The sequence below is a fragment of the Chaetomium fimeti genome (genome assembly GCF_033439085.1).
Source record: "Chaetomium fimeti strain CBS 168.71 chromosome Unknown B0H64scaffold_1, whole genome shotgun sequence".
Lineage (NCBI taxonomy): Eukaryota > Fungi > Ascomycota > Sordariomycetes > Sordariales > Chaetomiaceae > Chaetomium > Chaetomium fimeti.
The window spans coordinates 4,011,944-4,038,500 of record NW_026944329.1 but is presented as its reverse complement, the minus strand read 5'-3'; the positions used below and the strand labels follow the sequence as shown (position 1 = coordinate 4,038,500).

Sequence of the window (26,557 nt, the reverse complement as noted above, 5' to 3'; positions counted from 1 at the left end):
CTGGGTTATGTCCCATTGGCGGCTATCGTCTTCCGTAGTAGGTGGCCCGTGGGGGGAGATTTGGGTTGTGTAATTTTGATACACGAGACCGACGCCCCGTTGGAATCCAGGGGCAGGGAACACCCACTGGCTGGCGCTAATAAAACAGCCAGGGGCAGCCAGCAGGCACCTTGCCCGCATTCGCGGGAAAAGAGGCGCGGCACAAGTCGGTTGATGACGGGAGTGGGCGCTCCTTCGTCCGATCCCTCGCTCAGCCCCACGGTTCGACGATTCGCAACGACGATGCACAGCGAAGCAGAGACCGTTTCCTTCATCCGACTCCTTGTAAGGTGTCTGGAAGCGCTTGGGAGAATACCGAACAGGGAGGCCCCAAGCAAGGCAAAGGAGATGATGATGGAAGGATCGGGTTTGTCTTGTCCCACTCGTTACGCAGGAGAGGTATACTACCGTACCGTACCGTACGAAAGTGCCCCAGACTGTTTCCCATTTTGGGAAGGCCGACTCGCAACTCGAGGTCCACGTTTAAGCGACAATGTGACTGCAGGTCCGACGTCCCGGTTGCGACAATTTGTCTTGTGGTTGGGGAAACTGGAGCCCCTGATTCACTCATCGTTTCTTAGAGACGGGACTTGAACAGTCATGAGGCAATCGTGTGTGACCGGCATGTAAAAATCCCTCTCGGGTTTTTACGTTTGATGACACGTGGGATAACGTACCGCCAGGACAGGAAAATAACGCTGGCGACGATAACGACAGGTGCCCTCGAAATCGTGGTTGACTGGCTGGCTGGTTTCAACGCCCGACCACTGCATTGGCCCATCAGATCAACCGCCCACACACCCAGAATCCGCCCTGGGTTTAGGTTCAGGAACAGGGCGGCCTTTGCCGGCGAGCAGAAAACCAACAAGGTGCCCAAATGTTCCAGAAACCCGCCGTTACTCGTCGATGTCTGTGCCTGCCCGCTGCAGTCTCTTGCCTGATCTGGTATGTACATGTACCATGACATGTACTTGGGGCTTGCGCAAGCCATGATCATGACACCGCACCAGCTATTCGTAGTCAGGCACCACCTCCTCGGTTTGACCGCGTCATCAGGCTCTGTTGCACTGGATGCCCATTCTCCCATGCCATGGGATTTGCACGGCCTCGAGACGCCTCCACTGATGTATGTATTTACAGCGAGGCATCAAATTAGGCAGAAGCAGCTCGTCGAATGGAGCGAAACGCAAGTTACATCGTGCCCGCCTCCTGGTGACTTCCCCGCCTGCAAGTGTTTGGACGGCCTTGGCGGACGGCACAGAGAAGTTGAGGGACGAATCACCCCCTGCTGCCACGTTTCGACCTGGTCGATCTTCATGTTGCTCGGGGGTGGCCCGGCTTGAAACGGCGAAGTCGAGGTCCTTTGTTCAAAGTCACGAGCACAATCAAGGAATGGCATCATACTCAAAGCTCGAGATTCTGCTCGCAGATCACTCGGTGAACTCTCCATGAGAAGGAGGCGAAGAAGCAAGCGAGATGGATCCTCATATTCCGTGCGGCCAGCTCAACTCTTGACTCGTTAGTACCCTCAAAGAAGGCGATTACCTCCTCTCTTCCTCCACGCTTACACCGCCTCCGTCCTGCAACTCGTTTCTCCCATCCAAGCCTTCGTTTTTGCTCACGGGGGTAATCGCCCCGGAAATGTAACCACCCAATGACGAAGGCAAAAGAGAAGTCGACAAAGACATACATGACGAAAAAGGAAAGAAAAAAAGAAAATCTCAAAAGGCTTGACTCCCGAGGCATTTTCCGGTTGGTAATGTACATACACAAACTCCTTGCCCTGCCCATCAAAGAAAGCCCGGTCTGCAATATATGATCAAGAAGGATGTTTAGATGGGGTTCCCGGCAAAGTAGATGCAAACCGGCGGTGGGTACAAGCGGCAGTGGATCCTGCAGCTGCAGCTTGTGCTGAGTCGAGCGGTTAGACGTCCCACTCGTTCTCCTCCTCGCCTTCGGGCTCTGCCGTGCTCAGAGCAGCAAAGGCCGACTGCTGCGAGTACACCTTGGTGGGCTGCTTGGGAGCAGCGCTGGTGCCGTTGCTCGCAGTCGCGGCCTTGGCGACGGGCTGGGGCGGCTGAACGACGGTGGGCTCCGAGTCGATCGGGCTCTCGGCGGCCGCGGCCTCCTTCTTCTTCTTGTTGGTCTTCTTGGTCGACACCGTGTTCCAGGCCTCTTCGTCGCGGAGCATCTCCATCTGCTCTTCCTCGGAGGGCATGGTGGAGATCCAGCTATCGGACAGGTTGTTCTTGGCCGGGGTCGCGCTCTTGGGGGTCTCGCTCTTAGGGGCCGAAACGTCGGTGTAGCTGCTGGTATCGAACGTGTCCAGGGGCTGTACGGGGAGATGGCCGCCGTTGGTAGCATTGCTGCTGGAGCTGCCGTTGGCACCGCTGTCGGTCCAGACGGACTGCTGAGCCATGGAGACGGAGCCGTCCTGAGCGGGCCGGCCCTCAGCGATGCGAGCCTGGCGTCTCTGGGCCTCCAAGTCGACCTTTCTCTGCTTCTCAGACTCCTCACGGAGGGCCTTTGCAGCCTCGGCCTTCAGGCGATTCTGGCGCTGCTTCTTGGTTTCGGTCTTCTCGGGCTCCTTGGCCTTCTTCTCCTTCTTAGGCTTTGCCTTCTCGGTGTCGGTGAGACGGAGAACCGAGGGGCCGGCAGCCTTGGGCTCCAGCATATCGCTGACGCCACTGGCATCGGCGGCCTTGATCTCGGGCGAGGGAGTCAGAGACTCGTCGTCGTCGGCATCCACGCCGGCGGTGGAGGACGGGGCCGAGACTTTGGTCTGGTGGGCCTTGTCATCGATGATCTGGGCACGAGACTGCTTCACCGACTTGTGCCGCTTCTCGTCGCTCTTCCTGGGCGCGTTGAGGCTGGTGCCCTGCTTAACGTTGGCCAACTGGCGGGCGAACTCGCGGTTGTCGACACCATCGTCGGAGCTGTCATCGACTGGCTGGACGGGCGCCGATGGCTTGGGTGCCCGTGCCTTTACTTGTGATGTCTTGTTTGTGTCTTCAGCATCCTTGGTGTAGGCCTCTCCTCTCTGGCGCTTGGCCTTCTCTTTTGGCTCTTTGCGGTTGTGGTTGTTTGGCTTCTCTTCTAGGCGCTGGCGCTGCTGTGAGGCACCACGAACAGCATCGCGAGCCTTCTTTTGCCCGGGGATCCCAAAGGCGACAATGTACACGCATCCGATGACCACGGTCCAACCGACCAAAGTCGACAATGAGGCGCCCATGGTCAATGGGTGGAGACGAAGAAGTCGGTGAGGGCTAGGGGCCGGCGAAATCGCGACCGATTTTCGGAGGTCGAATGCTCGACAGAACCACGGATGATGACAGCGTGACGCGGTCGATGGAGATTGAAGATCGGATCGTGAGCGAAAGCTCAATGCGGGGTGTCGGGGAAATGGCAGATCGGTGTCTCCTTTATAATTAACTTGCAGGTGACACAACGTCCGGATGAGGTTCCCAGCTTGGATTTGTGGCTGTTTGGGGAATTCTGAAGATGTCGGCCTGTCGGCAGATCAATAAAAGGCTAGAAGGATGCGTTGCAGCTCCAGTGTGCTGGGACAGATGGATTGAACGGGAAAAGGGGTTGTGTGATGTGAAGATAACAAAGTTGAGGATCGCGAACGAGCCAATGCTTGCAGGTGAAAGGTGTTCAGAAGGTCGGTTCCTCTTCTGGCGTTCCCAATTCGTTAACAAGGCCCAGCTAATCTCACGGAAAAGTTGCCGACTAGGGGCTTGTTGCAGGTGCGGCAAGTTAAGCGATACTTGGCAGCATGAACTCACGTGATCTGGCGTGTCCTGTGCAACTTACCGTGCGTCACGGATGCAGCAGACGGCTGCGGGCTGGCCTCCAAAGAAATGGTATTGTTCTTGAGGAGGATGCAGGTTTGGTACTTGGAAAGTACCTAGCCAATGTGACTGTTGCACGGCCACACCACGGCAGTCATTTTGACTGAACAGTTTAAATTCGCCAAAATGGAAGTAACTGGCAGGCGGTGTCTTGCATACCGAGTATAGTTAGTCACGGGGCGGTGAGATTACGGGCTTTATGAGTTTAACGGGTCAATATTTCCTCCAAGTGCTTATCACCGTGGAGACCGAGCACAGATCAAGAAGTATAGTACACTACCAAGTACATTGAGTCTATTTCAGGTGCCGAGTTGCTGGGGATTGAAAACAACAACAGGGAGTGACGATGGGCACGAGATCCACCGTGCCTGTGTCAGGCTCCAGTCAGGGCCAAGGGCGTCGGAGAACGGCGAATGCCAATGGGGAAATGCCAATGGGGAAGGTGGGATGTGGAACTTTGTGTCACAGGATTGGTTGTACAGATCTGTAGGCTGGAGAGTTTTGAGTTGTTTCCGAGTTTTGTCACTCTCTCCTTCAACTTCAAGTTCAAGTTGACAGAACTGAGAGAAAAACAAGGAGTCACGGAGGGGAATCAGCTGCTAAAAATCGAGGGCAAAGTCGTGGTTTCACAACTTCTATAAATTCTGTGAGACACCGTTGGTAAACCGTGTTTCCTGCAAGTTCCCGCTCTCCTCGCTCCCCTCGAGACCTCGTTGTGCCCCTCCTCGGCCGGCCCCGCACTCCAGTCTTCAGCAACCATGGCGCCCAAACACCGAGTTATTATCGATACCGATCCAGGTTCGTCCAATTTCAACTTGTTTGTACACAGTTTGTGCCTGGAACTGACACAAACCTAGGCGTCGATGATGTCATGGCCTTGCTGCTGGCCCTCAGCGCCTCACCAGAGGAGCTCGAGGTTGCCATGATCTCTGTCACATACGGCAATGTGCCGATACAGAGGTACGACGCCGTGTTACTAGCCATTTTGTGCATACACAACCCCTGAATGTTGTCTCACGAGGATATGCTGCAGATGCCTCCGCAATGTTGTGGCCTTGTTCCACGTGCTCGAGAAGGAAATGGCCTGGCGGGAGTCCACGGGCAAGCCTACATACGGCGCATTGGGTGCTTACAAGCCCATCGTCGCTGTCGGCGCTGAACATGCCCTCGAAGATGAGCAGCTTGTAGCCGACCACTTCCGTAAGAACCCGCTCATCTATGACCCCGGGGTAGCCTGACAAAGAAACTGACGAACTACAGATGGTGCTGACGGGTTGCACGGCGTCCACGATGCGGTAAGGATACAAATCCCTCCTGCTCTCGGACCCATTCTAACTGGCACAGCACCCTCATCTGTCCCCGGCAGACACCTGGCGTACCCTATTTGAGGATGCTCCCACTGAACCCAGCAGCTCTGTCGAGCCGCCCTCGTACTCGAGGTTCTTTACCCCGAGCAAGACCCTCGCTCATAAGGAAATACTCCGGCTTTTGAAGGAGGAGCCCGAAGACACCATCACCATCATCGCCATTGGGCCGCTAACCAACGTTGCCCTGGCGGCTTCCGAGGACCCTGAGACTTTCCTCCGGGTAAAGGAGCTCGTGGTGATGGGAGGCGCCGTGGAAGTTGAAGGCAACGTCACCCCGTGCGCCGAGTTCAACTGCATGGCCGACGCAGTGGCAGCCGCACGCGTCTTCGCCTTGACCTCGCTCGTGCCCTCGGCCACCATGCCACCCGTGATTCACGGCAAATCTTTCCTCCCCCCGTACCCCGCGAAGCTGTCCCGTCAGCTGAAGCTAACTCTCTTCCCGCTCGACATCACCACGCCGCACGAGCTCAAGAAACGGGGTTTCAACGCCAAGGTCCAGCCGCTCATGGACTCTAGCAGTCCGCTGGCGCAGTGGACCGAGACCTTCATGAACGGCACTTTCAATAAGATCGACTCGATGCTCGGCATGGGCCATGACGCGGGCCTATCGCTGCACGACCCCCTGTGCATCTGGTACATGCTGACGCGTGACCACCCCGGGTGGAAGACGGTACCCAAGCTTGAGGACATCCGCATCGAGACTTCTGGTCAATGGACCAGAGGCATGCACGTCATCGACAAGCGTGGCCTGGCAAAGCCTGCCGAGCTGGACAGCACGGTGGAGACGCACCCGGCAGATCCCATGGACGCCGTCACGCTGGACGAAATCCCCGGCGACACCGATGGCTGGCTGAGTTTGCGTAAGGGTAACAGAATCAACAGGGTGGTGGGGTCGCCCAGCCTGGACACCTTTGCGAACATTCTGCTGGAGAAGATTTTCGCGTAGATAGCAAATAGACCAGACCACCTGGATCCCATAGGTTTGGATTTGATTCATTTTGGGTATCTTAACCGGAGCCGGCTTCCCTCGAGTGTCAGCAATTAACTCGTTCTGGGGGGAGTAAAAGCCGAGTTGTGGGAGAGGCATACCCTTGGAAGGCACCCACGCAAACCCCAAACGCCAATTGCGAGAACTGAAAGCGCAACCTCCCATCTCTTTCCCCCACCGTACCACCGTCTACTCCCATAACCCCTCCCGGCCCGCCCTCCAGCTAGCCGCAGCCGCCCTGTATCCCAGATCCATCCCAAACCCATCCCATACCAACACCCGCCCGCCCGACCGAGCCTTGCTTGCCCAGCGAGCAGTAACCAACCAACCAGCCCCAGCAGGCCCTAGTGTTTCGTCGTCCCGATCGCCGCGCCTTTGACCTCGGTCCAGTTGATGCTCGCGTCGAGCGCCTCGTCCACTAGGCCCACTAGGCACACGTTCTCCCCGCGCACAATGTACAGCCCCAGGGGCACCTCGGCCGAGGGCTCGCCGTCGTCGGCCCCGCGGATCACCCGCTCGATCGTGTTCTTGAGGACCTGGGGTGGGTTGGGTTGTTAGTCCATCGTGGGGTGGCTTGGATCGGGGGTGTTTGGGTTTGGGCGTGGGGGTTGGAAGGGGGACGTTGGAAGGTTGGAAGAGGGTGGGGGGGGGGGGGGGTATATTACGAGGTTGGTGGTGTAGTCGTGCGCGGCGAGGGTGCCGACGAGGTTGCGGCCGTCGGTGGTGATGATGCACACTTTCTCTGAAAGGGAGTGGGATCGGTTAGCACGAGCACCTAGGGGTTATGGCCGGGAGGGAGTGACGCTGGAGGGGGGTTTTCTTACTCTCGATATAGCTGTTTAGCGACATGGCGGTGGTTGGTCGAGCTCGGGCTGGTATTGGGGAAGGAGGGTCGGGGATTTCTATGCCGCGGTCGGCTTGCTGGCCATGTATGGCGAGGTCACTGCAGCTTTTGCTTGTCGGTCGTAAGCGAGTGTATACAGTGGCGCCGTTTGTTGGTGTCGTCTTGTCGTCTCGAATTCCGTCTTCTCGGTGCAGCTGTGAAGCTTCCTTGATGCAGGGACCCTTGTCGCCTTATCGCTCTATCGAGAGCACCCGCTCTTCGACCGTATGGGTGAAACAGTATTTATTACAATACCGGGGCCGTTCCTCCAACCCCTAACCCGGAGATCGCGGAGGACGAAAGGAGTGCGTATTCCTCCAGTGAGAGGCAATCTTAAAGCGGGAAGGATCATCAACTCAATCAGCTTGTAAGCCGGAGTCAACATTCTCAGGGTTTAAAACCATTGTCTGGTTGTTTTTTGGGTATTTTTCTAGTTGATGATAAAAACATAACGTTGGAGAATAGTCTACTACGTGGTGAAGCAAGAAATGTCCTGTTTAACCTCTCCTTGGGACCCGACCTTCATCGGACCAGAGCCCGAGAGCGGGCCGCAGCTACCCCGCGATGCCCAACCCACCGGCATGGCCTATTGCTGACTACACAGTAGGAAAGTGGGGGATTACTACCCTTATGCGAGGAACGAAGTGCGTTTTTGGGATGATGCTGCTGAGTAACGGCCTGTTGAACGTTGGGTGCCTTAGTGCTGAGAAGACCGGGATGACTTTGCTGGCATCGCATGAATCCGAATGATCCGAACACCGTCTTGTTATATTAGGCGCAAGACGTCACAGAAACCCATCTTCTCCTCTCATCCCCAGTGCTTTCCAAAGCCATTTCACCCTCCCGTCCATCGCCCCTATCATTTAGTATCCACCATGGACGCGAGCCCCAAGATGTTGAGATCCAACCGGCTAAAGCAGGTCTTCGATGAAGGCAAGCGCCCCGCTTGGGGCTTCTGGCAGGTGCTGCCCGGGGCCAACATGTCGAGGCTTCTTGCAAGGTCAGGGGTGGACTGGGTGATAGTCGACTGCGAACACGGCAATATTGATGGTATGCAATCAACTCCCGTCTCCCTCCGTGGGCAGACCGGGATAATGACACTCCCGCAGATGGCGCGATGCACGACGCGGTCCCTGCCATCGCGGCGGAGGGAGTTTCCCCTATTGTTCGCCTGCCAGACACCCAGCCATGGATGGTGAAGCGTAGGCATTCGACGTGAACTTGTGACTGTGCACGAAGGCGTTGACATGGCTGTAGGCGCACTGGATACCGGAGCACACGGGGTAGAACGACCCTCACAGCCCACGTTTGAAGACGGCTTTGGCTAACCAAAACTCAGATCCTGGTTCCTCTCATTCGGACCGTCGAAGAGGTCAAGAATCTGGTTGCTGCGGCCAAATTTCCGCCGCAGGGACAGCGAGGATTTGGCTCCCCGTTGGCAATTCAGACCTTCGGGTCTGGTTTGAGCCCGACAGAGTATCTGCAGCAGGCGAATGACAGCCTCTTGACAATGGTGCAGATCGAAACTCGGGAGGCGCTAGAGGCGGTGGAAGAGATAGCGCCGCTTGTTGACGTCGTGTTCGTTGGACCCTTCGACCTTGGCAACAGTATCGGCCATCCAATCTTGGGCAGCAAGATGGACCCAGAGCTCCACGAAGCTGTCGCGAGGATCTTCAAAGCCACCGTGGCGGCTGGCAAGAAGTGCGGTATTTACTGCGGTTCCGGAGAACGTAGGTCGAACCCGTCCTCGTCATGCCCTGTCCCAGGTGCCAGTCGTGGCGCCCATGCCCCTGATTCGGAATATGTTAGCTAACATTGTTGGACAGAGGCGAAACAGTATGCGGATATGGGGTTTCACATGGTCACTGTCGCAGCCGACTACCTTGCCCTAGCCGGCGCATTGGCTAACTCGCTCGCCATCGCTCGGGGCGAGGGGAAGTGAGCCAAGAGTTGTTGATATTGGGGCGTGTAGCTATCCTCGAGGGATGATGGTTGACCGGCGTCTCTCCCCACATACACGGTAGATTCGGCACATGTTGTTGAGAAAATAAAGGACCTCGGTGGGATGAGGTAGTGCGGAAACCTCCCGAGGCCTCCATTGTCTCCATTGGCCGGCTTCTACCCTTGACGTTCGTTGCGAGTAAGGAGCAGTAGCGTTCCAAAGAGGCCCGGGGAGTAGGGTACAAGTTTAGTTGCAGGATGGCACCGTCACTTCTCAACAGTATCCATTTTGGCCATGACCTCCTCAACGGTAAATCGATGCATTAACTTTGCAGCTCTAGAGGACAGTTTTGGGTCTTCCTCAGGTGACTGGGCGTTGCTGATATGGATCTAAACACACGAGGGAATTAGCTAAGTACCTACCTGCGGGGGAGGAGAAGAGAGCGTAAAGACGTTTCCTCGGCAGAAAAGGCTCACCACTGGGACATCAAAATCGTACAGATCCCGCCAGCTCTTGGCTTCTGGCTTGATAATGTCGATCTCTTTGAAAGCAAAGGGCCGTTGATCCCAAACATCAGACAGGACCGATCTCGCTTGGGTGCATAGGCCGCAACCCGTGCGGGTAAAAAAGGTGATCCTGCAGGACTGAAAAAGTCTGCCTGTGATATGCATGACGGCAATTGCTACGTTGAACAATGGAAACAGTGGCTGATGTTTGGTGTTGTTACAAGTATGTCGTACGGAGGAATTGATGAACAATATCGGCGCGCTTGTGACGGAAATCACCTGTACTGTGTAAAGGTTACCTTACCACAGTAGGTTAGCGCAGTTCGGGAGGGCATGCGGCACCCCTGGCGCGTTTCCCTGGCTCCCCCTTCCCCGCCCCCACCTTCTCAGCCCAGCAAGCCGCCAGCTTCCATTTGGAGGAGGAAGCTTCCATCATCTTCCGAGACAGCTTCTGCAATCAATCTCTTTACTTCCGGGTTGTTGTTTTTTCAACCGCCTTCCCTCGTTCCAACCTTTTCCCGGTTGAAACAGTAAGCACGATAGAGATAACATCGGGATTCACGGGATATCCACCGTCTAGTCTAACAATTCCACCACACGTCAGCTTCGGCAGGTCCAACAGAGAAGCACAATGGCGCAGAAATGTGTTCATCAAGGTTGCGGCAAGGAGTACACTGACCCGGAGGAGGTCTGCCGCTACCATCCCGGCCCCCCGGTTTTCCACGAGGGCCAGAAAGGTACGCCTTCCTCGTTCTCGCAGCCCAACCAATCTCGAGCGTCAGGCTGCAGCTGCCCGGTGCAATCCCTTCTTACAAACCGCGACCGCGTTTTCCGTCGCCTGCCTGTCGCTGCCAAGCTAACCACGGCTTCGCCGGCCCAGGATGGAAGTGCTGCAAGCCGCGCGTCCTTACTTTTGAGGAATTCATGACCATTGAACCCTGCACCGAGGGGAAGCACAGCACCACCGACCTGCCACCCAAGGTTGAGAAGAGGGAAGCGGACCCGGCCCTCCTCGCGGCCTCGAACCTACCCCCGCCCCCGCCCCGTGCGCCCGTTGCCGCACCTCAGCACGTACCCACACCTCCGCCCCCGCCTCCGGAGTCCGAGGATGACGACGAAACCGCCGAGATTCCCGATGGGCGTCTGTGCAGACGCAAGGGCTGCGGTGCCACCTACAAAAAGGGATCCAGCAGGGAAGGGGAGACATGTGTACACCACCCCGGCGTTCCCATCTTCCACGAAGGGAGCAAGGGCTACGTCTGCTGCAAGCGTCGCGTCCTGGAGTTCGACCAGTTTATGAAAATCGAGGGCTGCAAAACAAAGAATCGGCACTTGTTCGTCGGAAGCGGATCCAAAAACGCCGCCGGCAAGGGCCCGGCGGGTTCCGGTGGTGAAGAACTCCTTGAGACGGTCAGGTGAGCACGCCCCGCGTTTCCTCGATGTGCACTTCGCTGCCGCTGGACGAATGTGTGTCCACGGCCAAGGAACAGCCAAGGCTGGCTGTGTTTGGAAAACACCCCGATGACGGGGGAAATCGGGGCTTGACCGCCAGTAGAACTGCGGCCCAACCGTCCATGTGCTCATATCCTTTCGCTTTATCACAGGCATGACTTCTACCAAACCCCGACTGCGGTGATCGCGTCATTCTTCCTCAAAAAGATCGACAAAGAGGCAGCCAAGGTGGATTTCGAGGAACAGGCGCTGGTGCTGGACTTGCCCACGACGGACGCCCCCGTACCAAAGCGGTACAAGGCGCAGGTGCCGCTTTACGGTCCCATCGATCCTGCCAAGTCGACCTTTAAGATTTTGGGCACCAAGCTCGAGGTGTCACTCGCCAAGGCAGACGGCAGCTCTTGGCCGGTTCTTCGCAGCGACGACCGTCTCACGGGTGAAATCCTCCAAATTGGCCGAGCCGGAAGGGCCTGAACAGGGGGAAAGGGGGCCGAAAGGAGGGGGAGTGAGACCTTGTTGTTCACACACAGACTCGCCAAGGAGCGGCTCACGGAAAGCTGAAGCTTGAGCTACCCACGCCAATGCTTGGGATGTCACTCCAAGGAGCGAAGCATCTCCGATTGTGCTTGCGGCTATCAGAGGCTGTGGGATCTGATAAGGGGTGTGGGTGAGTGGGTGGTGGGGGCCGAACGGCCGGGACGAGCTGGAAAAAACAAGGCCGAAAATGATTGGGGCGGCCCGGGAAGGAATGCATCAAACATTTGGGCACAAGGCAAATGCCGATATGCACCATAGCTTAAAGGCGCTTTCTGCATTTTTACTGGCGCGTACGGTACCCCCTTGCCGGGCCGCGTTGGGTGCCATTCTTGGCTTTGGATCAACGGCCACAACACTCTCTTGTTGGTTCGTCACAACCCTTCCGGTGTGTCTCAGCCCAGCCCCGTCCAACTTGCCGGTTCTCTCGTGCCCATTTCCTGTTACTCATTTGTCTGACTCAGTCTATGTACACTTATGTTGTATCACCGCGAGAGATGTCGTCGTCACCCTCCTTCCCCATGTTCCAGTTAGGCAGCCGAGCCTCGTCAAGGGCCCCTGATCAGCCCCCCGGGTCAGAACGGTCGAGACACTGGGGCGATCAGCGACCCAGAGCCACGGCCTCCTCCACGTGCTGACCTGACCGCCTGACTGGTCCATGCCCACCTCGTGTTTCTGACAATCCCATGTCGCCTCCCTGAGGCAAGGATTTCGCATTAACAAGCAAACACTGCCCGTCGAGCCCGGTCATCGTCATAACAGATCACAGACCAAACCCACCCGGCCGGGCCACCCGGGGATGACAGACCCCTGCCTGACGTCGTTGGCTTGCTGCAGTCCAAGATTTCTTGTTATCACTAGCGAATCGGATCCCGGCGCCGGGTCTTGGGAGGCTAACCCGAGATCTCACAGATCTACGCGCTCGACACGGGAATGCGACCTCCGAGATGCAGCGAGCCTATCTCTGGACTGCACATACACCACGGCTGCAAATTCAAAACTCTTTCAGGATATTGCCCAGACCTGGACAAACATGCTCACCCTCCGACCGGAGTCGCCGGATTCTGCAGGTGTCAGTCAGACAGGTTACAGTCCCTCAGCCGCTGGGTGTCTCTCCCCATCCTGCCGTGTCCCCTGAGCTGTCGCGTAAACCTGCCCAAACAACGGCGCTATATTAGTCGGACGTGGTGGCGGGAGGCTCTTTGCTGATCATCCGCAATGGGTATTACTGTTCGACGTCGAGAGCATGGCCCCTGTTGTGTATCGCTGCCGTTTCCCCCAAAACAGAAGGAACACCGCATGGGTACAGAATGTGAGACAGCGTCGCGCAAGGGGGGGCGTCGTTTTACCATGGTCCTTTGCGAGGTTCCCAAACAAACCGAACAATCCAGCCCACATTTCGCCCCTCAAGGGGCCTGTCAAACACTGCGGTCGTTGTAACAGTCCACGGCAGGACCCTGACCCAAGTCATGCGAGGAAATTGTCCGCTCAGGTTCTGTGTCGCCGACGCATGCTGATGTGATGTAAGCTGGTTGGACGGATGTTGTACGAAAAAAAGTCTGAGTTTGTAAATGTCATACTACTTGCAGTAGTAGAAGAATGATATGGAGCAAGATACGAAGCTCGAAGTGAGACGACCGCCAAGCAAGAAGAGGACGAAGAAAACGATGCTGCCCGCCGATGAAGCCCAAACCGGCCTCTCTAACAGATGCAATACCCAACCCGCTCCGTTTTTGTAGCCCATTCCCAGCCAGGATAGACGACAGCCGTCGCTCCTAAACCCCTGAAACCAAAAGGCCAAAAGAAAAGCCTTTCAAACCGAGCCTGCGCGAAGCCAAAACCCAGATCATAACCCAAGATTTCCCAAATGCCCGCTTGTTTCGAAACGAATGACAGGAGACCCCGAGACCATGACCCAAACCAGGGATGCGCAATGCCGAGAGAAAAAGAAGAAAAAAAGGAAAAAAGAACCATGCAATAGAAGCAAATCAAATCTTCTCTCAGCCCCACGTCACACAGCCGAATCCTCCCACTTCCCCGGGCTCATCCTGGGCGGCGGCGAAGCAATCCGCACGACAGGCGACCGGGAACCGGGCGTGACGCTCCTCAGCGGCTCACCGTTGCCGTTGCCACCACCGCTGCGGCTACTGCTAGCGCTACTGCCAACCCCGTTGCCGCCGCCGCGAGAGTCGTTACTGATGTTGTTGTTGTTGTTGTCGTCGTCGTTATCGTGGATAACCTTCATGGCCTTCTTGAAAGCGATGATGACATGCCCGTCGCTGCGGCTGATGACGGTGCCGTGCTCCGGCCCGATCTTGCCCGGGTCTTCGGCAAAGCGGATGATGGGCGCGCCGTCGGCGGTGAGGCCGACGAATTTAGCTGGGATCTCGGCATCCTCCCTCTCGCTCTCGTCCGCGCGGAGTGTGATTCTGTTTGGTCGGTTAGCTTGCGCCCGTGTTTCCTTCTCCCTCCGGGATTGGGTAGGGAAATTGAAACCTACTCTCTGCTCATGGGCAAGCCGTTCATCTCCCGGGTGCTGTCTGATGCGGACACGCCTCGCCGCCTACCGCGGCTCCTGGACCGCGCTCGCTTGACGCGCTTGTGCACGGCCCCGTGGACGGCGTGGCCGATGCCTGCGACGACCAGGATGGGTGTGCCGAGTGCCAATGCCCAGGGTCTAGGGGAAGAAAAAAAAATAGAACGTGTCAGCAAACAATTTCCCGTTTCGGAACCAAAGAAAAATCTGCAGCTAGCGGACGGCCGAGCGCATGTTGATGCGAATAGGGGGAGGAGAGCGCAGCGCGGTGCGTTGAAGTGGTAGGCAACTTACGGGTTTTTGCTCCCCCGCAAACTGTTGAAGTTGGCGAGCAAGATGCCCAAAATGGCAATGACGGACCCGACCTGCATCATGGTCCAAGTCGACCAATAGAGTGACATGAGGTCCTCGCCGTCGCAGAACTGCAAGGCCATGAGGGCGTACACCTCCATGATGACACCCACGACGGACACCACGGCGTAGATGCTGCAGATGAGCATGCACTTCTTCATCTTGTTCCTATACTCGCGGGAGCCCGGCTCTAGGCCCAGGACCCGGATCTTTTCGAGGTCACTAGAAGAGTGGGCAGAGACATGTTAGTCCCGATACTACAGGGCGATAAGAAGGGGTCAAGAGAGCGCAGTGGCGGGGAGAGACGAACCCGCTGTATTTCCATGACGACAGGAATAGCATAAATATGACTAGGACAAAAAGGAACCAGTAGATGAAGTCAAATGTCTTCCGGTCTAGATGGGAAGCGAAGCCGGCATAGTGGGCACACCGTTCCGGGTCGACGGGGTTGAAACCGCCGGCCATGCTAGCCTGGCGGGAAAGGAAAAGAAAAGAACGTGGGACGAGAATGGAGATGAGGAGCAAGATGGGAAAGAGAAGAAGACGATGTCCAAGAAGAAGGGCAGTATGGGCGTTCTTGAGGCTAGTCGCTCACAAAGACTAGCATAAAATTCCCGGTGGCGTCGGGTCCATGTCTTGAACAATCACCATGGGTCCCAGGGGGCCCGGGAGATGGGATCGTCTGGGGTTTATATCATCGAGACATCCCAACTGTGGGACGGGTCGAGAAAGCGAAAGGACGTGCGGTTGGGATATCTGCATCGGCAGAGTGCCCACATCTCACTGGTGCAGAGATTCCGCATCCGAACACCCCGGTACCCCGACCACTGCTGGCGCTGGCGTCGTGGACGGCAAGGTGTTGAGAACTCCCGAGCATGGTGTTGGCAGGGGTTCATACCAAGTCCATACGCCAACGCCCTCTCCAGGGGGGGAGGGGTGTGATGTGGAGGGGGATCGAGGGCGGAGGGGAGGCCAGTGTCGTGACTGAAATCTGTACGCACGAAGCATGGAAGGCCGCAGGAGTGAGCCTTGCACAGTCATCGATTTGAATGGTCTCGAGGCCCGTCTCGGCGGTTTGGTATGCACAGGGTACAGAGATTGACATTTTGCTCCACACTGCTTGGCGGCGACGGCGGCTGCGGCAGAGCGAGCGCCACGGCCGATCACTCGCGGCGGCGGTAAGGAAGTTGTTGAGCCAAGAGTGGCCCAGGTCGGAAAGGCGACGATCGGAGTTTCCGCAACGGCCTGTGGGTGCAAGGTGCCAAGCCGTTGGTGTCCCACGACACGCACCGCCTTCCTCTCATCACCGTCATCCGCTGCCGTCATTCTGTCCCCGTCACAGCGCCCAACTGGCCCGTTCCCTAGTTCATGCCCGGCATGAGATCCACCGCATCGAGGATCATGGACCTCCTCAATATATATTCTCGGAGCCACAGGAACTCCTCCCCCTCCTCTTCGCCATAACGGTGCTCCTCCGAGAAGCCAAACGAGCAGGCGATCTTGTCGAGGGCGGCCCGCTCCTCCTCATAGAGCCACCGATGGCGCAGCGGGGTGCCTAGTGCCCACGTCACCCGCTTCATTTGGTCGTTCGCCGTGAAGTGGGCCACCGCACCGATGGTCGCGGTGAACCCCACATAACAAAGGGCGCCGGCAAAGGCAAATCCCGTCGCGATCTTGGGTTCGAGAGCGTGCTGCAGGTGTGCCAACTGAGTAGCGGCGTAGTAGATGCCGACCGGGGTACCAGTGACCGCCAATCCGGGGATGAGTGCTTTCTTAATGAGTTTCGACCGCAGAAACGCCTTGGATGCGTAGGTGTTTTCCAAAATGCCAACGGCAGCTCCTAGGTCTTTGGTCTCGATTGCGGCATCCAAGGCCATTTCGGCGACAGCAGCGTCGACTGCGCTTTCGGCCTTGCTCGGGTTGCGCTCCACGTACTTGATGGTGTTCGAGACCAGCTTAGGCTTGGGCTTGCTCGCGTAGAGTTCGAGGACCTGCGGCAAGTTCGAGGACCTGCCAAGGCGGGCTTCAAGTTGGACGTACTCGGCGAGGATTGCCCGCGTGATGACCACTGTTTTGTGAGTAACAATCGTGTATGCCGCATCCGAGATCTGGTCCACCGCGTCCTGTGACCGCTGTGAGGAGCTCCTTTGTGGCCGTGCGACCTCACCGGCTTTCGGTGCCATGTCATCCAGTCCCAGGAGTTGCGACGCTGGTCTGCGGGTTTCGGCGGCGGCATCCTCGGAGCGCCGTTCTCCGGCATCTGGCACCGTCCTAACCTCAATCTGTGCGAGCGATCGCAGCGCCGCGAGGGTAAATTCTTCGGACGGGATGCCACCGGGGCCGAGGAAAGTCGTAAGGATATGACGCACGGTAGAAACGGCTGCTGCCGGATCTACCCCGGGCAGTTGGTGGGTTGCCGTGGCTGTCCTGCCAAACCGGGGTTTTGAGGCATCTGGAGTCTGGGGTTCCTGCGCCCGCTTAGCCTTCAAGGATGGCTGCGAGGTTGCGAAAGAGCGGGCTGTGGACGACCGGATCAAGGCTGCCCGAGACACATTGGCGGAGCGTCGGCCGAGTTGCAGCACCGCCGAAGGCCGATTCGCGGGCTGTATCCGTTGGAGCCCGGAAACCAACCCGCAGCCGCCCTGGCAAAGGCGCAGCCCGGACCCGGGCGAATATGGCCGACGTAGCATGGCTCTCGGGAGAAAAAGAAAAAAAAAAGCCCTCGCTTCCCTCGCAAAATCGAGAATTAAACTCGATCACTTGGTACCAGCCCAATTCGGCCGATCGACCTCACCACAAGTCCAAAACCACTGCAGACTTGAGGTCGCACTGATAACGATCAAGTAAATGGTTGGGCGCTCAAATTGAGCGCATGAACGGGTCGAGATAGAAAGGTTAACAAAAACCTAGAGAGGTGAGGCTCGCGGTGATGTTGAAAGAGAGCTCATAAACTCAAGGCGATGGTGCAGATCGTTGCATTAACCAGGGTCCAGGGCCTCAATTGAGCCGAAAACCCACTTGTCGTTCCCTGCCTAAACCTGATTATTGCATTCAAGAAATCCCTAATAAAGAGGTGATTAACCCAGCGATGCATTCCAACTTGGCGCCAAGGGAAATCTTCCCCCACTTGAAGCACTGCAGGTTGACGAAGCCACAGGCCCACAGCCCAACCAGGATGGAAGTGACGCAGGCGCAAGGGCACCCCAAAGCAACCTGGAACTCTCAACTTTCTCAACACCCACCTTCACGCTGCGAGTGCCTGACCTTGCTCGCTCCCTTTTCCCGCCTCGACGACTGCCGCCGACTTGTCGACTTGTACTCCCGTTATTCACGTCGGTATATTCAAGCTTAGCTTGATATCCTCTCCTTTCCCATCGACGAGTTAATCAAGGACCACCCCACCGAGTCAACCTTCTATATCGACACCGACCGACCCCGAAGTAACCCGCGATGCCTCCTCCTCCACCACCGCCTCCGCCGCCCCCGGGGTTTGGCGGGCCACCGCCACCGCCTCCGCCACCACCACCAGCTGCCGCCGCGGCGCCGGCGAGGGTCCGTTGGGTTTTAGTCAAGTCACGCGAGAACTACACTAACGCACTCACAGGGGGCGCTTCTCGCAGACATCCACAAGGGGCGAGCGCTGAAAAAGACCGTCACAAATGACCGTTCCGCGCCCGTAGTAAGCAAGTCCTCGTCAGGCGGCGGTCCGGGCCCGTCCGCGCTCGGCGCACCCCCCATTCCGGGGCTACCGAAAACACCGGGAGGCCTCGCCCCTCCTGTCCCCGGAGCCCGGGCGAGAAGCAATAGCGATCAAAGCGACAGAGCACAACCCGCAGCATCAAGCATGGATGGACCCCCGCAACTTGCCGGTTTGTTTACGGGTGGAATGCCGAAGCTACGCAAAACAGGCGGGGGTGTTGCGACGGGGGGTAAGACGCCGCCCGTAGACCTATCGTTGTTACATATCTAACTTTCCTACAGCAAACCGAGACGCCTCGTACTTGTCAGAATCCGAGGCACCTCCGCGAGCCCCTCCGAGACCACCCGCCGCCGCCGCCCCGCCGGTGCCCGGCAGGCCATCCTTCCCCAATACGAACAGTGCGCCGAGCCTGCCGAAAAAGGGCCGTCCGCCTCCGATCGGCAAGAAACCACCGCCGCCCCCTCCAGGCTCTAGGAAGCCCTCCTCAACCGTTCCATCCGCTGCGCCTCCGCCCCCGCCATCTTTCGCACCCCCGACCCCGTCACCGTCCGCATTCTCACCACCGCCAGCTCCTCCCCCTCCACCCCCGGCTGCTGCTTCGCGACCACCGCCAGCCCCGGCGCGCTCACAACCACCACCACCTCCGCCGTCCGCGTCAACAAGTAACATATCTCAGAGCATCGCCGCACAAGCAGCCATACGCGCTGCGTCCAGCGTCGGACCACCTCCAGGAGCCGCACCCCCACCTCCGCCCCCTCCCCCGCCAAACGGGCCATCGCGCTCAGCGCCTCCAATCTCCCCACCTCCGGCGCCAGCCCCTCCACCACCACCCTCAGCTGCACCAGCGCCCCCTCCCCCATCCCTCTCCCACTCCGCCTCGAGCGCGTCGGGGCGGGCATCCATGCTCTCCATGCTGGACCCCAGCAACTTCACGCTCGCCCCCAACGGCGGCGGCTCCAAGACACCCAGCCCGGGTCGCGGCCCGTCGCCGTCGCCAGGCCTCTCTACCTCGTCCGGCGGCGGCGGTGGTGGTGGTGGTGGTGGTGGTGGTGGTGGCGGCGAACGGTATGTGGTGCAGGACTCGCGGTGGCGCTTCCATGGCGAGGAGAATTTCCCCAAGCCGAGGAATTTTGCGGGGGGGCCGCGCAAGTATCGCGCTGGTAGGGGGAGTAGTGTGCCGTTGGATTTGAGCGCTTTTTAGAGCTGCTCTTTTTGTTGGGGGTTGTAAGAGGAAGGTGGGTGGGTGTGGTATGGGTTGGTGATGGGGATTGGTATTGGTGGTGAGGTTTGATGTGGGCGGGTTGCTGGCGCGACTCGTGTAGGTTGGGGTTATAGCTGGGGTTATAGCCGGGGTCATAGCTGGCCTCATACCTGTGTGTGGTTATAGCTAGCTGGTCTACCAGTGGAGGAAGCCTTGATGGGGCGCAAACGGCTGCTGTTGATAAGTTTAGTGGGTGGGGGTGTCTTTTTACATAGAGAGAGAAATAGGAATAACATTCAACGATATGTTACACAACACGCCTCCCTCCGTCCACATTGCGCACTTTTCCTCTTTATATCTGCGACGGTATGTCCAGACAGGGAAGGGGGCGAAAGGGTCAAACACAAACTGCAAGCGGGAGCAACGCGGTTGTACGGCGACAGAATCTCTGATCAGACCTGGTTGGCATTCTTGGGTCCGTCCAGAGTAAACAGGACAATGCTCGTAACTAACTAAAGTCGCTCACTCAATATATGTTCCTCACAAAACGTTACCGGTTGTGTGTAGCGACAGCTACCCGGAAGAGAAACCGAACGAACGTAAGAGGGAAAAGAGCCCCGTCGATGATACGGAAAACGGTATCTGGGTATAATAAGATCGTAACTCATAACCACCTGTCGCAGGTGGCTGCGTATGTGTTTTGCTCTTGTTTGTACGAGAGGAGAGGAAAACAAGAGACACAAAAAGTCAATCTCAGTGAAATAGGTACGAAAGTGCTGGGTGTTCCGGTTGCGTCCGCCAGGGTTGCCTCTCATCGCCAAAATAACAAACGTCCTTGCTCTCCGTCACAGCGGTTTCTTGATCGACGTCATTGTGTTTGTTCTGAACAGGGAGAGTCGGGGGGTTGAGGTTGCTGCTCTTCGCTGCTTTCTCCACCTGCCATAGAGTCGCGAGGTTAGCCTAAGCGCACTTGGGGCCGGCGATGGGTCGCGCGACCACAACCTCGGAAGCTCAGCAACGGTTCCAGAGCGCTCACTAGAAGAGGTATGTCTGCCCAGTTGTGTCTTTTGTGGTTACGAACCGTTTGAATCCCCACTGGGCGGCGGCGGCGGTGGAGGAGGAGGAGGCTTCTTGTAAAATGGGTCCCTCTCCTCATCTGACATTTTGATGCCCCGGGGATGTTAGGCGCCGATAGACGAGTAGTTCTCGTGTATGTTCGAGTGGGCTGTTCAAAGACGAGCAGAGGCGACGAACAGTGGGAGGTTGGAAGGGTGCTCGCTGAGACTCGCAGGCGTTGGGTTGAGGAAGATCCAACGGTCCCGATCCCGAAATCCCCAGGTCCTTATATAACCCCATCTGGGATACTAAGACGTCAAGAGAGGTCACAACCCAAGCGGGGTTGATGCCAGACCGGCCTGTCGGCAACCGTCCACATGGACAGATCGAGTGCCCAGTTGAGAGTTGCCGGCACCCACAGGCCGTGGGTGTGCATGATGAGGGGCGGTCTCATTGGTAGGCCGGCACGCCTTGGGTTGGCGACAGCTGCCCGGGGGTTGCAGACGGTGACGAGCCGGAACTTCATCTGGATAGGATAAGACGGCGGGATAGTGGGCAGAGCCGCATAGATTCGGGGATTTTGCCATCCCCGCGAACTCGAGAGCGCGGGGCGCACCCCCTCTTCTCTTCCACCATCCCTCTCTGCCACCACTGCAGCTGCGGTCGGCTAGGGCGGTATGGGCTGCTCGTTTGGAGATTTCCTGGAATGCTTGGCGCTCGCGGAGGATTCGTGTGTTGTCCTAGAAGGCCAACATGCCGTGGGCTTTGGGGTGATGTGAGCGTTACCTCTGCCAGCTTTGGTCCTCGGAAGTCAGTTAGCGTGGGCAACCTGGTTGGTGGACGGTCGCTTACCCGGGCCTTGCAACCGTGCCGGAATACTCAGCGGTGTTGGAAGAAGCACTCATGTTAGGCAATGCTATGCCTGTTATCCCTGGAGGAAAGCAAGGTCGAAGACATTGTTTGAAGGACCTGGAGAACACGGCGCTGGTGGGCGCCGGAATATAACAGACGTGTGCTTGTCCCCCTGGCCACTTATAGCAACCAAACTCCAAAATACAATTTCCTAATTGCGGATATGGAATTTTGCCCGGCATGTATGCGGCAAGAGCCCCGCCAACCCTCCGCCCCGAGTCTTGTGAAGTCTAGACCTATGACCGCACCGGTGGTAGTGGCAGTGCTGCTCTTGAGGCCGACATCACTAGCCAGGGCGACGCGAAGTATCGCGAGATCTGACGGCGTGCACCTGGTGCTCACTCTCACACCGAGGCACGGCCGCCAATTTCCACGCGACAAATTGCGGCACTGGCGACGAAAGACCGGGAAACTTGCTAGACCCCGTGCTTCATTGAGGCTCTCCAGCAAGTGCCCGGTGCTGGTTGGCCAGGGCCACTGCTTCCTCCCCACCAGGAGCTCTTCCTGGGGTGGTGACACTGATGACCGGCGGAATGACCGATCGCCAATCATGGTCCTTAGCCGAATGACGGACTGCTACCCAGCGGCACGTCCCCCGCGCCCGCTCCCTCATGTTCGGGACGAGCTCCCCGGCAGCATAGTTTCGGCAATGAACTGCCACGTCACCTGCGCATCGCTCGCGCGGTTCGTAATGGCCAGTGCAAGCCATCAGAGACCCTCTAGATATCGGGCGGCGCTGGCCCGTAATGAACGCGGTCGTGGTTGTCTGCGTTCCCGACGCCTTGGATAGGTAACACAATGCACGGTTCTGTCACTTCCGTGTAGCCACGCGAGCAGGCGCTATTCCCAGCTCGCCCATCGGGCTTATTTTGGGAGGCAAACATGCTCATCCGCTTTGTCTCGCTTGCCTGGATTGCCGCCGATAAATAGTAATAAGAAAGAGTAAAAAAACAAAAAAGACCGAATCCCGTGAACTCGAGCGGTCGGTCGAATCGGAGGGGGTCGGCGCGGGGTCCCGGATGAGGCCTACAACCGGAAGGTTTGCCCCGATCTGACTTAATCCTGCATATCTGAATTGTGCAAGTTGGGCATGTTTCTCCCGGGTATCCTTCGAGGGCGGGATGGGCGTTCCGGGGAAGATCAAGTTACCGGGCAGGTATGTGTGGTATGAGTGGACGTTTGTATTGGTGGTTGGTGCGTTTGGGCGCGGCTGCAGCTTCCGGAAACCCAAGGTGTTAGTGGGTGGTAGTGCACGGGCCATACGATCGTCACCTGAACTCTCCCATTAACACCGGAGAACTGATGTGCGCAAGCGAATAGCCCGAAATCCCAAGGGTGTTACTGTATTCCATAGAGAAGAACCGGACTGCGTCCATTCTCAACCCAAGCATCAACTTAGTATCATCGCAAGTTTGTCAAAGTATGTATTGACCTTTCGCCCTTTGCATACCCAAGGCTCTGAGCCCTGCGGTTTCCATTCACCGAGGAGCCGAAAGATGTGTGCCCGGCTTTTAGGGTTAATGTCGCCTCGCAACTGATTCAACTGGGTCTGATATGATAGCCTTGGGACTGCCTTGCGTTATTTGGCAATAGCATTCGATGGAGTGTGACATTTGAGAGAAAACTCTAAGCGCAGACTGTGTACATGCTGAGTTAGTTATAGGATGTGTTAGGCTTATTACCATCATGGAGCCTGACAATATACCCTCCAGGCACCTGAGTAGTCGGACCATGGTGTTGTTTTCAGAAATGATGTCTGGGTCCCAGATGTTCGTGCAAGCCTATGATTCAGAGTGCCGAGCTTTTTTGGGGGTTTTTCTTTTTTGGAATTTTGGTGTTCAAAACTAAAGAGCTTTGGGGTTTGGACTCGTCTCTGTGCTTCTTATTTATCTCCAAAAAGTGGGAGTCGAGGACGTGAGAAAAGGGGAAAAGAAGAGTGAGGCCGATACCGCGACATCGAATATAAACTTGAGTCTAGTTGTTGAGTTACACAAGCTGTATGAATTCCAACACATCGTTTTGCTTCGCAACGAGATTTCTGAGGGCTTATAATACTCAAATCTTCAGCTCAATGTACCATATATGCCTAGGTACCTATGGTATGGGACATTAAGTCCGCCTCAGGGTCATTGTTTGTTTAGATCTGGCAACTGATAACCAACAGGCAAACATTAACCTGTGTGTCATAATTGCTCTTAATCCACAGAGGTGAGGTTCCGGCCCCTACCAAAAATGTACTGCGTAGGTATTTTTCCATACAACGGCGACGAAGTTAAGCTGAACGTCCCCGAATCTTCAGACCCAACTGGGTATCTCGCCTTGCGGCGGACATCATGATTTGAGCCACTCACTACACTCAATTACGATGTGGCGTCCAGTCGAGTTGTCTGGCCTGCTTGCGTAACGTCATACTCGGTCGCCCTTGAAGCAGCTGGGCAACAAGCGAAGCGACAAGCTTCTCGCTGGCCAATGAGAAGGTGAAACTGCGTCAGGGTGACCCGTCCCACTCACTCCACTTTCAGAACGATGGGTCACGCTCGGGCTCCGCCCGCTTCTCACGCCTTATCTGGCACTTGCGAACGCCTGCCAAGGCTCAACAAACCAGCAAAGACAACAAAGCCTCTTCAGCCCTCGACTCCCTCGAGTTCTGTGGTGCGGAAGGGCGACCTGAGTTGCAGGATACTCGATAACTCGATTGTCGCTTTTCACACACAAAAGCACCTGCGAACCGGCTCGTCTACAGCGACGTTCCGGTCGACCATCCGCATCGCGAACCTCACCGTCCCAAGAACGATAACGACTCCACTCTTGGGGGCGGGGCTCACGGGGCCAACGGGGAGACGAGCGACCTCGCACCTTTCGCGAGAGAAGAGGCCACCCAATCAAACATACATCTATCTACTCGATTGCCGTTTTCTATTTCGATATCCTATAGAGTGACTGCTCGCCTACGATGGCGCCCTCGGATACTCAGCGCCCACGGCGGGCAGGGCAGCGCAATGTCAGCAACACCGCCGAGACCACAGCGCGGACAGGCGCGCCATCGCCCCAGCATCGGAATGATGGTCAGTTGAGTGCCGCTGCATCGACGTTTTACCAGGAACTGATGGCTGGAAATACAGAGTCCTGGGTCGAAGTCACCTCGCAACCGTCGTCGTCGTCCTTATCGTCTATCGGAGACGAGATCGTAACAACAGGACTCAGGGTCGGCGGGACCACGTATCCACCAAGGCGGAGACGGCCGCAACAACAGCATCAGATGCCTGCTTCTTTTATCGTCGGCCACCCCGCGACTCAGGGCGGCGCAACGAGCAGTCAAGAGGAATACGATGAGACGGAGAGCGAAGAGGACCGAGTTATGACTAGCTCAACAGAAGCGATGCACCCGTCCGCGGGTCTACCCCGTCATCAAACCGCCGTGAGGGCATCTGCCGTAGTGGACATGGACTCGGACAGCGACGGTGACGAGAATGCGACGGCCCTTGGCCGCCCGTCTAACGGCCCCGTATTCACGCCCCAGCCAAATGCCTTTTCACATCCCCCTTCACACCTAGCCCACCGCCACTCCACCGGTTCAGCGGGACACCACCACCCCTCTCACTCCCGCCCCTCGATGCACAACCGCCCACACACCCGCACTCACCGGGGCCCATCAAACTACACGTCCCCCTCCTATCAAGCCGACAACGACGCCGCGCTACGTGCTTCGCTAACCACCCTCCTCTCCTGCGCCGCCGCAGCCCGCGGCCTACCTAAGAACGGCGAACAGCGGGCCGCCCCCAACGCAGGAGCCGGCGTCGTACCGAGCTCCCAACCTATGGAGCTCCGCCTAGTGCCAGAATCAGAGCTCATGGCCACTAACAGCCCGCCGGCTCCACAATCAGCAACCCCCGCCAACGGTGCCGGAGCCAAGACCGCCCGGACCGCATCCAACTCCTCCGCACCCAGCGCGCCGTCCTCCAACTCCGGCCGTGAACAACAGCAGCGCGAGTCCAAGCGCGCGCTATCATCCGCGACACAAGGCCGGCCCGCGCGCGCGGCCAAGAAGAAGCGCACCTCCGCCACCCTGCTCAACGGCGACGACGCCGCCGCCGACGCGGCGCCCTTCTTCAGCGTCAGCCCGACGCTCCTCACCTGGGTCGTCAGCGCCGGCGTGGTCGTGCTGGTGTCGGTCGTCGGCTTCGGCGCCGGGTACGTCATCGGCCGCGAGGTCGGCCGGCAGGAGGGCGGCAGCAGCATCGCCGCCGCTTCCTCTTCGTTCGCCGGCGCCGGCGCTGCGAACGCCTCGTCGGCGGCGGCCGGGTGCGGCGGCGAGCTGGTTAGGGCCGGTGCTGGTAGCGCGGGGTCGGGCACGCTGCGGCGGATTCGTTGGGGTGGGGTGGGGAAGAGCGTTGCTGCTTGAGGCGGGACGGGGACGACCGCTTTTCACATCCAATATATATATTCTTCCCCTTGTTCCTAGTATCCTGAAACGGGGATCTGGAAGGGGGGCAAGTGGCGAGTTATCGACGATGTATGGGATATGAATGACATTGGGAAGGGAGAAGGCGTTGCACGGGAAATGCGTTGGTTGCGAGATATGTTGCAACGATCAGGATGGCGACGATATAGGGAGCCTTTGCTGATATTTATCGCCCGCATTTGTTGGCGACTGAGCAACAGTTTCTTTTGTCCTGGTCGGCCATGATTCCGCCTTCCTTGGGGGCGTTTTTGCGTTTCTTGGTTCATGGGACTGGTAGTTTCAGATCGTCTAGTAACAACAATACCACCATCGTAGTCTTTGTTTACCCAAGGTCCCTTCCATGACGGACTGGCTTATTCGGTACCACGTGCACGAGAGACATCAAGGATTGTTAGGCATGGTGGACGTCCCGACTATGTATTATGAATCGTACATCGACGCTAACTGGGTATCGACACTGTTGCGGAGCAAGGGCATCAGGGTATATATGGGTGGGATACTTACTAGGCATGAGATTAAGCAAGCCGTGTAAAATCGCCCGTCTACCCGTCGAGACCGGAGTTGGCCTTGGTCGTAGAGTTGCTCGAGGAAAATAGAAAGATGATAACCGCCGTGACCGTACCGTACAAACAAAAAAATCAACCCGAACTTTTTATGACCCACGGGGAAAAGCCCTCGATGCCCTCAGAACCCTCGGGAAGCGGACAGGTGCCAGGATGGGAGCCGGTTCCAAAGAACCTTTTGCCATCCCGCGGTGCCAGATATGCCACAGAA

The 26,557-nt window shown here is 57.3% G+C and overlaps 11 protein-coding genes across 11 annotated transcripts; 6 read left to right on the top strand and 5 right to left on the bottom strand.

The window, feature by feature from the left end:
- Nucleotides 1-1,911: 1,911 nt before the first annotated feature.
- B0H64DRAFT_30910 (uncharacterized protein) lies at nt 1,912-3,415 on the bottom strand. Its single transcript, XM_062800139.1, has one exon. The coding sequence runs from the start codon at nt 3,269-3,271 to the stop codon at nt 1,964-1,966; it is 1,308 nt and encodes a 435-aa protein (XP_062664614.1). The 5' UTR covers nt 3,272-3,415; the 3' UTR covers nt 1,912-1,963.
- A 1,009-nt stretch (nt 3,416-4,424) lies between these two features.
- On the top strand, nt 4,425-6,471 carry B0H64DRAFT_382601 (Inosine/uridine-preferring nucleoside hydrolase domain-containing protein). Its single transcript, XM_062802887.1, has 5 exons — nt 4,425-4,691; nt 4,751-4,853; nt 4,927-5,093; nt 5,154-5,188; nt 5,238-6,471. Exons 1-5 carry the CDS (start codon nt 4,652-4,654, stop codon nt 6,204-6,206), a joined length of 1,314 nt encoding a protein of 437 aa, XP_062664613.1. The 5' UTR covers nt 4,425-4,651; the 3' UTR covers nt 6,207-6,471.
- B0H64DRAFT_382598 (uncharacterized protein) lies at nt 6,458-7,552 on the bottom strand. Its single transcript, XM_062802886.1, has 3 exons — nt 7,073-7,552; nt 6,914-6,990; nt 6,458-6,784 (listed from the first exon to the last, which is right to left on the bottom strand). The coding sequence occupies exons 1-3, from the start codon at nt 7,095-7,097 to the stop codon at nt 6,593-6,595; spliced, it is 294 nt and encodes a 97-aa protein (XP_062664612.1). The 5' UTR covers nt 7,098-7,552; the 3' UTR covers nt 6,458-6,592.
- Nucleotides 7,553-8,006: 454 nt separating this feature from the next.
- B0H64DRAFT_438204 (Pyruvate/Phosphoenolpyruvate kinase-like domain-containing protein) lies at nt 8,007-9,073 on the top strand (the record flags this gene model as incomplete). The annotated part of the gene is made up of 5 exons (XM_062806325.1): nt 8,007-8,181; nt 8,241-8,333; nt 8,389-8,414; nt 8,471-8,861; nt 8,958-9,073. 5 exons carry the CDS (start codon nt 8,007-8,009, stop codon nt 9,071-9,073), a joined length of 801 nt encoding a protein of 266 aa, XP_062664611.1.
- Nucleotides 9,074-9,189: 116 nt separating this feature from the next.
- Nucleotides 9,190-9,859, bottom strand: B0H64DRAFT_30847 (uncharacterized protein). The gene is made up of 2 exons (XM_062800134.1): nt 9,550-9,859; nt 9,190-9,462 (listed from the first exon to the last, which is right to left on the bottom strand). The coding sequence occupies exons 1-2, from the start codon at nt 9,742-9,744 to the stop codon at nt 9,340-9,342; spliced, it is 318 nt and encodes a 105-aa protein (XP_062664610.1). The 5' UTR covers nt 9,745-9,859; the 3' UTR covers nt 9,190-9,339.
- Nucleotides 9,860-10,210: 351 nt separating this feature from the next.
- B0H64DRAFT_438203 (HSP20-like chaperone) lies at nt 10,211-11,505 on the top strand (the record flags this gene model as incomplete). Its single annotated transcript, XM_062806324.1, has 3 exons — nt 10,211-10,316; nt 10,460-10,994; nt 11,184-11,505. The coding sequence occupies 3 exons, from the start codon at nt 10,211-10,213 to the stop codon at nt 11,503-11,505; spliced, it is 963 nt and encodes a 320-aa protein (XP_062664609.1).
- Nucleotides 11,506-13,442: 1,937 nt separating this feature from the next.
- Nucleotides 13,443-15,020, bottom strand: B0H64DRAFT_30777 (uncharacterized protein). The gene is made up of 4 exons (XM_062800130.1): nt 14,763-15,020; nt 14,396-14,674; nt 14,066-14,242; nt 13,443-13,994 (listed from the first exon to the last, which is right to left on the bottom strand). Exons 1-4 carry the CDS (start codon nt 14,915-14,917, stop codon nt 13,577-13,579), a joined length of 1,029 nt encoding a protein of 342 aa, XP_062664608.1. The 5' UTR covers nt 14,918-15,020; the 3' UTR covers nt 13,443-13,576.
- Nucleotides 15,021-15,603: 583 nt separating this feature from the next.
- Nucleotides 15,604-17,405, bottom strand: B0H64DRAFT_30775 (uncharacterized protein). The gene has a single exon (XM_062800129.1). The coding sequence runs from the start codon at nt 17,140-17,142 to the stop codon at nt 15,814-15,816; it is 1,329 nt and encodes a 442-aa protein (XP_062664607.1). The 5' UTR covers nt 17,143-17,405; the 3' UTR covers nt 15,604-15,813.
- Nucleotides 17,406-17,584: 179 nt separating this feature from the next.
- On the top strand, nt 17,585-19,670 carry B0H64DRAFT_429022 (uncharacterized protein). The gene is made up of 3 exons (XM_062805874.1): nt 17,585-18,004; nt 18,057-18,381; nt 18,434-19,670. The coding sequence occupies exons 1-3, from the start codon at nt 17,903-17,905 to the stop codon at nt 19,351-19,353; spliced, it is 1,347 nt and encodes a 448-aa protein (XP_062664606.1). The 5' UTR covers nt 17,585-17,902; the 3' UTR covers nt 19,354-19,670.
- A 1,570-nt stretch (nt 19,671-21,240) lies between these two features.
- On the top strand, nt 21,241-22,275 carry B0H64DRAFT_30548 (uncharacterized protein). The gene has a single exon (XM_062800122.1). It carries the CDS (start codon nt 21,485-21,487, stop codon nt 22,109-22,111), a length of 627 nt encoding a protein of 208 aa, XP_062664605.1. The 5' UTR covers nt 21,241-21,484; the 3' UTR covers nt 22,112-22,275.
- A 1,999-nt stretch (nt 22,276-24,274) lies between these two features.
- On the top strand, nt 24,275-25,723 carry B0H64DRAFT_370259 (uncharacterized protein; the record flags this gene model as incomplete). The annotated part of the gene is made up of 1 exon (XM_062802079.1): nt 24,275-25,723. The coding sequence occupies one exon, from the start codon at nt 24,275-24,277 to the stop codon at nt 25,721-25,723; it is 1,449 nt and encodes a 482-aa protein (XP_062664604.1).
- Nucleotides 25,724-26,557: the final 834 nt, after the last annotated feature.

Coding starts and splice junctions, on each gene's coding strand:
- B0H64DRAFT_30910 (XM_062800139.1), bottom strand. CDS start 3,271: ATGGGCGCCTCATTGTCGACTTTGGTCGGTTGGACCGTGGTCATCGGA.
- B0H64DRAFT_382601 (XM_062802887.1), top strand. CDS start 4,652: ATGGCGCCCAAACACCGAGTTATTATCGATACCGATCCAG. Junction 4,854..4,926: donor GGCAATGTGCCGATACAGAG/GTACGACGCCGT, acceptor GATATGCTGCAG/ATGCCTCCGCAATGTTGTGG. Junction 5,189..5,237: donor TGCACGGCGTCCACGATGCG/GTAAGGATACAA, acceptor TAACTGGCACAG/CACCCTCATCTGTCCCCGGC.
- B0H64DRAFT_382598 (XM_062802886.1), bottom strand. CDS start 7,097: ATGTCGCTAAACAGCTATATCGAGA. Junction 6,991..7,072: donor GCTAAACAGCTATATCGAGA/GTAAGAAAACCC, acceptor ACTCCCTTTCAG/AGAAAGTGTGCATCATCACC. Junction 6,785..6,913: donor ACGACTACACCACCAACCTC/GTAATATACCCC, acceptor AACCCACCCCAG/GTCCTCAAGAACACGATCGA.
- B0H64DRAFT_30847 (XM_062800134.1), bottom strand. CDS start 9,744: ATGCATATCACAGGCAGACTTTTTCAGTCCTGCAGGATCACCTTTTTT. Junction 9,463..9,549: donor ACGATTTTGATGTCCCAGTG/GTGAGCCTTTTC, acceptor TCGTGTGTTTAG/ATCCATATCAGCAACGCCCA.
- B0H64DRAFT_30777 (XM_062800130.1), bottom strand. CDS start 14,917: ATGGCCGGCGGTTTCAACCCCGTCGACCCGGAACGGTGTGCCCACTAT. Junction 14,675..14,762: donor TCGTCATGGAAATACAGCGG/GTTCGTCTCTCC, acceptor CCACTCTTCTAG/TGACCTCGAAAAGATCCGGG. Junction 13,995..14,065: donor GGCTTGCCCATGAGCAGAGA/GTAGGTTTCAAT, acceptor CCGACCAAACAG/AATCACACTCCGCGCGGACG.
- B0H64DRAFT_30775 (XM_062800129.1), bottom strand. CDS start 17,142: ATGCTACGTCGGCCATATTCGCCCGGGTCCGGGCTGCGCCTTTGCCAG.
- B0H64DRAFT_429022 (XM_062805874.1), top strand. CDS start 17,903: ATGCCTCCTCCTCCACCACCGCCTCCGCCGCCCCCGGGGTTTGGCGGG. Junction 18,005..18,056: donor CCGCCGCGGCGCCGGCGAGG/GTCCGTTGGGTT, acceptor ACGCACTCACAG/GGGGCGCTTCTCGCAGACAT. Junction 18,382..18,433: donor CGGGGGTGTTGCGACGGGGG/GTAAGACGCCGC, acceptor ACTTTCCTACAG/CAAACCGAGACGCCTCGTAC.
- B0H64DRAFT_30548 (XM_062800122.1), top strand. CDS start 21,485: ATGGAATTTTGCCCGGCATGTATGCGGCAAGAGCCCCGCCAACCCTCC.